Source organism: Phycodurus eques, chromosome 7, assembly GCF_024500275.1.
Source record: "Phycodurus eques isolate BA_2022a chromosome 7, UOR_Pequ_1.1, whole genome shotgun sequence".
NCBI lineage: Eukaryota > Metazoa > Chordata > Actinopteri > Syngnathiformes > Syngnathidae > Phycodurus > Phycodurus eques.
This window is the reverse complement of record NC_084531.1, coordinates 31,580,186-31,591,207: the sequence shown is the minus strand read 5'-3', so window position 1 is coordinate 31,591,207 and position 11,022 is coordinate 31,580,186. Positions and strand designations below refer to the sequence as shown.

Genomic DNA, 11,022 nt, shown 5'->3' with positions numbered 1-11,022 from the left:
TAAACATTTCAAACCACCTGTATATCAAAATAGAGGACATCATTGGATATAGTTCAAAGAGTCGGATAAGGATTACTGAAGACAAATTTACTTGAAATCAATGTAAAGCAACAGGAGACCTGTGACCGAAACCTTTTACTCTGGTAGAAAAATGGCCGGATGCTTATTAGTTTCCACGTAAATGTGATCTTTAAACAAAATTTTCAATGGCAGCGTCCGCTCGCCACAGAAAGCAAGAATAATAAGTCTTCAATATTGGCCGAATCCGATGAACGTGTGGTTTTGGACGCCGAAATTGAGGAATATTTTCATCTTTGTCAGAACCACTGAAAAACTCAACCGAATTGAAAAATTAAAAAACAAGGTGGTGAAGGGATTTCCCAACATCGTCATCAGAAAACAGTACGCCAACGCACTTTTGGTGGTCCTCTGCAAACTATATAGCAAGAAAATGCCGGCCGGGTTTCTGGATTTAGTAAAGCAACTAACTTGCTCCCATTGTCGACGCACTTGCTCCTTCGCCACACGATGGCGCCAGACGACTTCAGGAAGTAGTAACCTCACCAATTAAGATTACGTCCATATTGTCAAACATTTCACATTTATTTTTCACGACACTGCTCCTTTTATAAATTCTGCAGAAAATAAAAAAGTTGTTGAATATATTTTTGCCCTTCGACTGCCACATTTCCCCTCAGATTCCGACTTCATGTGACAGACGGGGTCCGAAGGGGGGTGGCACATTTAACACTCAAAAAACTTACACACACAATTAGACTTCCATTTTGGAAAACTCTCACCCAATTTTGACAAAAAAAATATTGTCTAAATACTATTATTTGGAGGGCATTTGTTAATCGTTTCATATTTTGGAATATGATACCTTCTTACTAACAGCCTTTTTTAATCATTTAGGTTATTGAGATTTTTGGGGAGATTTTCCATTCTGATGATTCCCTGCTCAAGAACATAAAAAAAATTAAATAACTGCAGTACAAACCCAATTAAACAAAAAAGACGAACAAAGTATGTGAATGATTTAGAAAATTATTTGAAAAACGAAGATCAACATCCATATTGTCAAAAACTTGCTGAAAAGTTGTGACATTTTCAAACCCGACTGGCAGCTTGGAATAGGTGGAACAAATTGTGAGCTTCGACTCAGTCGCCTGCCGATGACGTCGTCGTTTCAAGATGGCCGCCGCTGCGGTGGAGGGCGTGGTCAACAAAACCAGACGAGAGCGTGTGGAGGCGTCCATCTTTTTATTGTTTATTTACAAACAAAAATCCGCTGCTGGGTGCCGGTAAGCCTTGCTCACACTCGAGAAGGGTACAACATCTGAAGAAAGCAAAACACACACAAAAAAAAACATTCAGCATATCGATAAATAAAATAATAACAACAACACACAACGAGACAGGAAGAAAGCGGAGGTCCAAAAATATCTTCCTCCAACTTCCACCAGCCTGTTTTTGAATAAAGCGAGTTGCCGAGTTGATTGTCGCCGCCCGACAAATCGTTCCTTACAATTGCACTTGTTGATTCACGTCCCTCGAGAAGCATACACGTGGACCGGCAGATATTTGGAATCAAGGTTGTGTTTCCATTGTTCTATTTAAAAATTGCCATTCATTTCAAGTTCAAATACGACATGTGAACAGATTTCGTTTTGAGGATATCAGATTTGAACACAGCAGTAGGCAGAAACATCTTTTGAAGAGTATTATATCATCGTCATATGAAGGTCTGACATTTTTGTTTATTTACACCATCCATCCATCCATCTATCCATTTTCTACCGCTTATCCGGGTCGGGTCGCGGGGGCAGTAGCTTTAGCAGGGACGCCTAGACTTCCCTCTCCCCAGCCACTTCATCCAGCTCTTGCAGGGGGATCCCGAGGCGTTCCCAGGCCAGCCGAAGGACGTAGTCTCTCCAGCGTGTCCTGGGTCGTCCCCGGGGTCTCCTCCCGGTGGGACGTGCCCGGAACACCTCACCGGGGAGGCCTCCGGGAGGCATCCGAATCAGATGCCCCAGCCACCTCATCTGGCTCCTCTCAATGTGGAGGAGCAGCGGCTCTACTCTGAGATCCTGCCGGATGACCGAGCTTCTCACCCCATCTCTAAGGGAGAGCCCGGACACCCTGCGGAGGAAACTCATTTCGCCCCCTTGTATCCAGGATCTTGTTCTTTCGGTCACGACCCACAGCTCATGACCATAGGTGAGGGTAGGAACGAAGATCGACCGGTAAATTGAGAGCTTCGCCTTTCGGCTTAGCTCCTTTTTTACCACAACGGACCGATACAAAGTCCGCATCACTGCAGACGCCACACCGATCCGTCTGTCGATCTCCCGTTCCATTCTTCCCTCACTCGTGAACAAGACCCCAAGATACTTGAACTCCTCCACTTGGGGCAGGATCTCGTCCCCGACCCGGAGAGGGCATGGCACCCTTTTCCGACTGAGGACCACGGTCTCTGATTTGAAGGTGCTGATTCTCATCCTAACCGCTTCACACTCGGCTGCGAACTGCTCCAGTGAGAGTTGGCGCTCACAGCTTGATGAAGCCAACAGAACCACATCATCAGCAAAAAGCAGAGATGCAATACTGAGGCCACCAAACCGGACCCCCTTTACGCCTCGGCTGCGCCTAGAAATTCTGTCCACAAAAGTTATGAACAGAATCGGCGACAAAGGGGCAGCCTTGGCGGAGTCCAACCCTCACCGGGAACGAGTCTGACTTACTGCCGGATATGCGGACCAAACTCTGACTCCGGTCGTACGGGGACTGAACAGCCCGTATCAGGGGGTTCGGTACCCCATACTCCCGAAGCACCCTCCACAGGACTCCCCGAGGGACACGGTCGAATGCCTTCTCCAAGTCCACAAAACACATGTGTTGGGCGAACTCCCACACACCCTCGAGGACCCTGCCGAGGGTGTAGAGCTGGTCCACTGTTCCACGGCCAGGACGAAAACCACACTGCTCCTCCTGAATCTGAGATTCGACTTCCCGACGGACCCTCCTCTCCAGCACCCCTGAATAGACCTTACCAGGGAGGCTGAGCACACCCTCCAGAACACACCCTCCGGTCCCCCTTCTTAAAAAGGGGGACCACTACCTCCGTCTGCCAATCCAGAGGCACTTTCCCCGATGTCCACGCGATGTTGCAGAGGCGTGTCAACCAGGACAGCCCCACAACATCCAGAGCCTTTAGGAACTCCGGGCGAATCTCATCCACCCCCGGGTCCTTGCCACCCTCGGTGACCGCAAACCCAGAGATAGGAGAGCCCGCCTCAGAGAACCCACACTCTGCTTCCTCATGGGAAGGCGTGTCGATGGAATTGAGGAGGTCTTCGAAGTATTCTCCCCACCGACTCACAACGTCCCGAGTCGGCGCCCCATCCCCTCTATACACAGTGTTGGTGGTGCACTGCTTTCCTCTACTGAGACGTCGGATGGTGGACCAGAATTTCCTCGAAGCCGTCCGGAAGTCTTTCTCCATGGCCTCACCGAACTCCTCCCATACCCCAGTTTTTGCTTCAGCGACCACCAGAGCTGCATTCCGCTTGGCCAGCCGGTACCCATCAGCTGCCTCAGGAGTCCCACAGACCAAAAAGGCCCAATAGGACTCCTTCTTCAGCTTGACGGCATCCCTCACCGTTGGTGTCCACCAACAGGTTCGGGGATTGCCGCCACGACAGGCACCGACCACCTTACGGCCACAGCTCCGGTCGGCCGCCTCAGCAATGGAGGCGTGGAACATGGTCCACTCGGACTCGATGTCCCCCGCCTCCCCCGGAACACGAGCAAAGTTCTGTCGGAGGTGGGAGTTGAAACTCCTTCTGACAGGGGATTCCGCCAGACTTTCCCAGCAGACCCTCACAATACGTTTGGGCCTGCCACGTCGGACCGGCATCTTCCCCCACCGTCGGAGCCAACGCACCACCAGGTGGTGATCAGTTGACAGCTCCGCCCCTCTCTTTACCCGAGTGTCCAAGACATGCGGCCTCAAGTCCGATGACACGACCGCAAAGTCGATCATCGAACTGCGACCTGTCCACATGTGCACTTGGCACCAGGACACCCTTATGCTTGAACATGGTGTTCGTTATGGACAATCCGTGACGAGCACAGAAGTCCAATAACAGAACACTGCTCGGGTTCTGATCGGGGGGGGCCGTTCCTCCCAATCACGCCCTTCCAGGTCTCACTGTCATTGCCCACGTGAGCATTGAAGTCCCCCAACAGAACAATGGAGTCCCCAGCGGGAGCGCTCTCCAGCACCCCCTCCAAGGACTCCAAAAAGGGTGGGTCCTCTGAACTGCTGTTTGGTGCATAGGCACAAACAACAGTCAGGACCCGTCCCCCCACCCGAAGGCGGAGGGAGGCTACCCTCTCGTCCACCGGGGTGAACCCCAAAGTACGGGCGCCGAGCCGGGGGGCAATAAGTATACTCACACCTGCTTGGCGCCTCTCACCGTGGGCAACTCCAGAGTGGAAGAGAGACCAACCCCTCTCGAGAGGACTGGTACCAGAGCCCAAGCTGTGTGTGGAGGCGAGTCCGACTATATCTAGTCGGAACTTCTCGACCTCACACACCAGCTTGGGCTCCTTCCCTGCCAGAGAGGTGACATTCCACGTCCCTAGATCCAGCTTCTGTAGCCGGGGATCGGATCGCCAAGGTCCCCGCCTTCGGCGACCGCCCAGCTCACACTGCACCCGACCCCTATGGCCCCTCCCACAGGTGGTGAGCCCATGGGAAGGGGGACCCACGTTACCCTTTCGGGCTGTGCCCGGCCGGGCCCCATGGGTGCAGGCGCTCGCCTTCGAGCCCCACCACCAGGCCTGACTCCAGTGGGGGGCCCTGGTGACCCGCGTCCGGGCAGGGGAAAACTAAGTCCATTGTTTGTCGTCATCATTAGGGGTCTTTGAGCCGTGCTTTGTCTGGTCCCTCACCTAGGACCCGTTTGTCATGGGTGACCCTGCCAGGGGCATAAAGCCCCAGACAACTTAGCTCCTAGGATCACTGGGACAGACAAACCCCTTCACCACGACAAGGTGACGGCTCAAGGAGGGGTATTTACACCATAGCGATAAATAAACGTTATAGTATACGACGACATCGATTACTTGCGCACGTCGGCCGTATTTCGTGTTACGACATAACGACAACGACACAGTGCCGCAAAGTATTGTGTGGGTGCGCGCTTTCTTAATTTTATGCTGAATAAAGGTCTCGTGAGCACACAGTTGTTGTCTGCGCAATATTTGACATAACAATCTGACAATTAAGATCAACTTTGTGTCGCTGCTCTTGTTCTTCGCCGCCATTCCGTAATCTCGCTGCCGGCGTTAGCTTCGGTTATTGACTTGAGAGGCGAACACGTGTTTCCTGTCAAGCGCGTGTTGCGGGTTTCCTTTCGTCATCTTAACAGTGTGTTTCGGCCGGTATATTCCAGTGCCAAAAGTATTTCGGTCCGAAAATGCGCTTTTCGGGCCATTTTTGGAGGGCGAAATTTTCCAGTGACTTAGAAATAGGCTTTACACGATCAGGATTTTTGGGGCCGATCATCAATCAGCGAGTTTAAAAAAACGATAACCGATCCGATGACAATGTGTCTATTTAAATGACTTGTTCATTTACTGTGTATACTTGTGTACTGTATACTGAGTCAAGTCATGTATTCTAATCAGTCAGGTCAAACCAACATTACAACATGAAAAATTACTGTAGTTAAATTAATTTATTGTAATTAAATTACTTCACACACACCGAAACTTTAAAGCATGATTTGACAGAACGCCGGCATGTTTAAGTACAACCGTTAGTGTTAGCACTAGTTTCCTAGGCTATATAACGTTTTGTTGCCTGCTTGCGAGCCGTATCGTATTAAAAGTACGTGAACATACTTCAAGCAATCCTTGAATGTAAGTCCTCTCCCGAGCACCGGTCACCACCAGTACACCCCTCCCCGCCCCAATCTTGTTTTTATAATACACACGACACGACCCATTGTTGTTGTTGTCGCCATGGTAACGAGTGTATCCGGTCGCCTTTTAGTCGACAAGATAAAGCCCAGTGATTGTAAAAGACGGGATGCGGTGGTATCGGAATACAATATTTTATTATGATAGTCTGACATAGTGCAATCAAAGACATTTACTCCGCGTCGCCGCGTGCACAGTATATTTGCATCCAAAAGCTAGTTTATTTTTAGCCTTGTCATGTGTCTTTTGACGTAGTACTGTAAATATCTGACGTCCAATGAAGTTATTTAATACAAAAATAAAAAACATGTCAGCAGTGTGGGACAGACAACACGTCGGAGACAGACAACACGTAATGCCACCGGATCAGGCAAGACAAATTTGCTCTTTCGCCATTGAATTGTCAGACTACTGCAATAAAATCTTGTATTCCGATACCACCGCATCCTGTTTTTTACGATCATTGGGCTTTTATCTTGTCAACTCAAATGCAACCGGATACACTCGTTACCGTGGCGACGACAACACGAGTGGAGCGCGTCGACTTTGTATTAAAAAAACGTGTGTTGGTGGTCACCGGTGCTCAGGACAAGAGAGGAAATTCGTTTAAGGCTTGCTTCAGGTACTTTTAATACGATACAGCTCACAAGAGGCAATAAAATGTGATGTAGCCTAGCAAGCTAGTGGTAGCACGAACGGTTGGACGTAAACATGCCGCCGTTCTGTCGAATCATGCTCTAAAGTTTCGGTGTGGGTGAAGTCATTTAATTACAGTCAGTTAGCACCCATTATTTCTGTCATGTAATGTTGCTTTGACCTGACTGATTAGAATACACGATCTGACTAGAGCAGTGATTTCCAACCTTTATGGAGCCAAGGAACATATTTTACAATTGAAAAATTTCACGGCACACCAACAAACAAAAATGTCAAAAAAAGTGGATACATTAATTACTGCATTTACTTCCTGCCATCTAATAGAAGACCATTCATTTGTTCTGTCTGTCACTATCACTATGCCTCACTGGCATAAATAGAGGAACAAAGATACATTATTTATTGTAAATATAATTTTTTGAGCAATTGAGTACACAAGTATATACAGTAAATGAACAGGTCATTTAAATAGACATTCCTCCATCTTGTGATCGGAGATCGGTTATCGTTTTTTAAACTCGCTGAACGGCCCCAAAAATCCTGATTGTGTAAAGCCTAATGATGTCTTGGAATTATATTGCTCTGCTAATATAAGGTAGTGAGTTTTCTTTACAGAACGACGCATTAGAAGAAATATCAGCTTTAGTGCCATATCACGTGAGTTACTCAAGTAGATTTCCTGGCCAACGAAAACGTGACACGAGCCAAAAATGATGCGGTGGATTCAGCAGGCTCGCTGCAGCCAAACAGCAGCACAGGGGAAGGCAGTGGAAAAGGCTCAATTGTCATCAATTCTCATCTGTACACATCATCCACGCATAGACAAACCTAACACAGTGTTAAACAAGCCATATAATACGAGCGAGTTAGTGAACTAAATCGACTTTTCCAGCACGCACTCACTCACCACTCTGATGCGATGTCCGATTGCTTTGGCGGGCAGGTTGCTGGTGAACTTTGCCCTCACCATCCCGCTGTTGCCGTGGGCGCGTGTCACCTTGCCCCAAATCACACGCGTCTTGTTGGGCTTGCCGCCCGGCGTCACTGTGTTCCTGTTACACATACACCAATATACACTATTTGGGGCTTTTGGATGAATTGGAGTGTTCGGCAGTGTCATCAGCAGGTTGAGAGGGAGCCACTGGACGAGTGACAGAAAGGGATGATACGGTGTGGGTGTGTGTGTGTGTGTGTGTGTGTGTGTGTGTGTGTGTGTGTGTGTGTGTGTGTGTGCACGCGCGCTGACTTTTTGGCCTTGTAGACGTAGGCGCATCGCTTGCCCAGGTAGAAATCGACCTCGTTGCGGCTGTAGCAGCCTTCCAGCTTGAGCAGCGCCGTGTGCTCGCGCTGGTTGCGAAGGCCGCGCTTGTAGCCCGTAAAGATGGCCTTGCTCCACAGTCTACACGCACACAAAATAGACACAAAACACACGCGTCACCACTAGCCAGCACACCGACCCGGCTCGATAACACGACGACGTCGTCATCAAGTGCTACAATTTGGAAACGGTAGACGCCGGCCAGTACACATTTAATAAATGAATTTGATGGAATAAACATTGTATTGTGAAAAAATACATAAATTAAACAGCACATCCACATGGGTCTTGGTGGCCCGACACAGCACCGTACGGGCCATTCATGTCGCACGCTGGATTTTTTTTTTTCCATCACTGGAACAATCTGTGTGTTCCTGTGGATGGATTAGCAAAGCTTGTGGCCAAAATGTTGGCACTCGATACGTAGCGAGCGAGCCTCTTTCCAAATAGCCACACTTTCGCAGAAAGTGCTGCGCGTCGTAAATGTGAGAACGTACAATATTCTGTACGTGCAGCATCAAACACCAATAACAGGCTCGCGGCTCAGGGGGTCCATATATCCTATCGCTCAATGTGCGGATCTGAGTCGCCAACTGTCATTTTTTGGGCGACGGTTCGAGCACATCGCGCCGTGCATAAAATGCTGGCTGAAAAGAGTCCTAGTGAGGAGCAGTGACAGCTAAGTTTGAACTCTTAACCAACAGTTTGGTCCAAATCAATTAACTGTTTGCAAAAATCAGCTCACCTTCCTGGCATCTTCACTTTTCTTTTCAGGAGCGCTCACCTGCGCATGCACACAGAAAATATGCAGTTAAGAGAGATAGTTCCATTGTAAAATACAACATTCTGCTGATTATGAACACTAACAAAACAGCCTCCAAAGACCACAAAACCATGTACACGGTTCAAGTGTAAAAGTATACGTCAATATTGGTAATACCCAGCTGGTGATCATGCAAACATCATTCCTTCCGTCGCATTTAGTGTGGATATTTGAACAATTCGGTGTCACTTTTAAAAAAGTTTGCGCTCCAAAATCTCCCTAGCGTATAACTGATGGTGGAAGTCGGACTTGCGAAAAGCAGGGGCGGCACTATGGGCGGGCCTGGATGTGCACAGGCCCACCCAGATTGACAGACTGCCCACCCAGTGAGATTCATGAAAATATATATATATTTTTTTAAATATACTTTTATTTCAACGTTTCATTGTGCTTTTTAATTTATTGAATATTAAGAATTGAATATAGCCTACACAAAAATAAAAACAAACTTCATGTTTCACGTGATCGCGAGTGCGACTCTACACTTGAGTTCATTAGCAATCAGACAGCGGGTGGTTATGCTAGCGGAGCAGGTGTCGTTAAACAAAAGCAAAACAATTGTCTATGAGCCACTTTTATAAAAAAAAAAAAAAAAAAATTAGAGTACAGCTGCAGCGTTTGGTCACGGGACATTTATTGACTCGAGAAAGGAGGGGAACCACATCCTCGTTGCCATCCCAGGAGGAAAGTCATGCTCGCTCTTATGCTAATGATTCAGCTCCGACCCAGAGAGCGGCATTGGTGGCGTCTAATGACTGTATACCTTTTGATTTATCATCGATGGACGAACCAGCAACACGCTGTGTTCACTCAGCACATCAGAAGGAAAACTTTCCCACACTGATGGAAATACTGGACAGCTGCTAGTCAGACATTTTTCCAAATATGAACAGTATGATTAGGGTCATCATAACGCTCCCTTTGACCTCCTGCAGCATCCGATACTTTCTCCGCAACAAACAGGATCCAGACGTGCCTGAGATCATCCATGCTGACCGGACGCCTCAATAATTTGACACTTCTGTCATTTGAAAAAGAAATAATTGACAAATTTAAAGTCATTGACATAATCAATGACTTTAAATCTAAGACCAGAAGACGCCGCCTTCTGTAATGGTAAAACAGTGGTTGTATTTTATTCCGGCAGATGCATGATTGAGGTTATTCCGACCCGCTGTGGCATGATTATGGTTGTCTCAGGAAGCTTTGAACCTAATTTTTTTTTTCAAATACACGTTTCCCGTTCGGGTCTTAACAGAAACATAAGAAAAATCAGGCCTATCCTGAGTTTTCCAGGCCTACGCATCAGCCACGTTCTGGCTCCGCCACTGGTGAGCTGTAAAACAAGATAGCTAATAGGCTAAAGTTCCACAGAGGCGCCGGCGGGCGTCAAGCCAACGCAGACTTTGAGCCTCAGAGTTCGGTCAAGACGGCAGGAGATGACCGCAGCTAACATTTAGCAGCAGAATCCGAGCTCAATCTCGGCCATCACCAAGGCCACAGACTTAAGGGGGCACATGATGGAAACACTACGCGAGGATGCGACTGCGACGAATCGTGAGCAGAAATAAGTCACGTTTATGAAGATTTCTAGACATTTTGTCACTCATGTTTGCCGTCTTACCTGCTCTACGAGCACAAATATGGCGAAAAGACCGCGCGCAAAGAATTCTGGGAAATTATTGGACAGGCGGGTGGCAGCGGCGCGCCTGATCAAAATGCAGTTGACTTGTATTTCGTTCTAAAGCACAAACACTTTTAATTAATATAACCGTTATAGTTAATAACACACGGTTGAAACTACAACTACAGTAGTTCTAAAACGTTTTACTTTAAAAAAAAAATTCTAACAAAATGTTGCCAGTTAAAGGGAGTAGGTAGGTAGTCTTATGGGGGCGCACAAATACTGCATTAGACAATAATTTGAAAAAAAGAAAAAAAAACTGCATTGTTGGCTTTAACGTTTTGATACTTGTTTAAAAATTAAAGTCAAAAGATTATCTTTTTTAAATTACCAAATGAACAAGCATTTTGCCCATATTGATATATTATACATATATATATATATATATTTTTTTTTTTTAACTAAACCATACACTGTACATTTCGATTCAAACATTTATTTACATTCCATGTCTGGAAGCATTAGCTACATGTTTTTTCACTTCAATTATTTATTTGTATGCTTTTGTGTCTTTAAAGAGGAATACAAGTTTGATAAAAGTTGTGAACA

At 47.0% G+C, this 11,022-nt stretch overlaps 1 protein-coding gene across 1 annotated transcript; it reads right to left on the bottom strand.

Moving 5' to 3' along the window:
• Positions 1-1,244: 1,244 nt before the first annotated feature.
• On the bottom strand, positions 1,245-10,452 carry rpl35a (ribosomal protein L35a). Its single transcript, XM_061681545.1, has 5 exons — positions 10,414-10,452; positions 8,712-8,750; positions 7,895-8,047; positions 7,556-7,700; positions 1,245-1,339 (listed from the first exon to the last, which is right to left on the bottom strand). Exons 2-5 carry the CDS (start codon positions 8,720-8,722, stop codon positions 1,316-1,318), a joined length of 333 nt encoding a protein of 110 aa, XP_061537529.1. The 5' UTR covers positions 8,723-8,750; positions 10,414-10,452; the 3' UTR covers positions 1,245-1,315.
• Positions 10,453-11,022: the final 570 nt, after the last annotated feature.

Coding starts and splice junctions, on each gene's coding strand:
- rpl35a (XM_061681545.1), bottom strand. Junction 7,701..7,894: donor TACGTCTACAAGGCCAAAAA/GTCAGCGCGCGT, acceptor TATGTGTAACAG/GAACACAGTGACGCCGGGCG. Junction 1,340..7,555: donor TCGGACATCGCATCAGAGTG/GTGAGTGAGTGC, acceptor TGCTTTCTTCAG/ATGTTGTACCCTTCTCGAGT.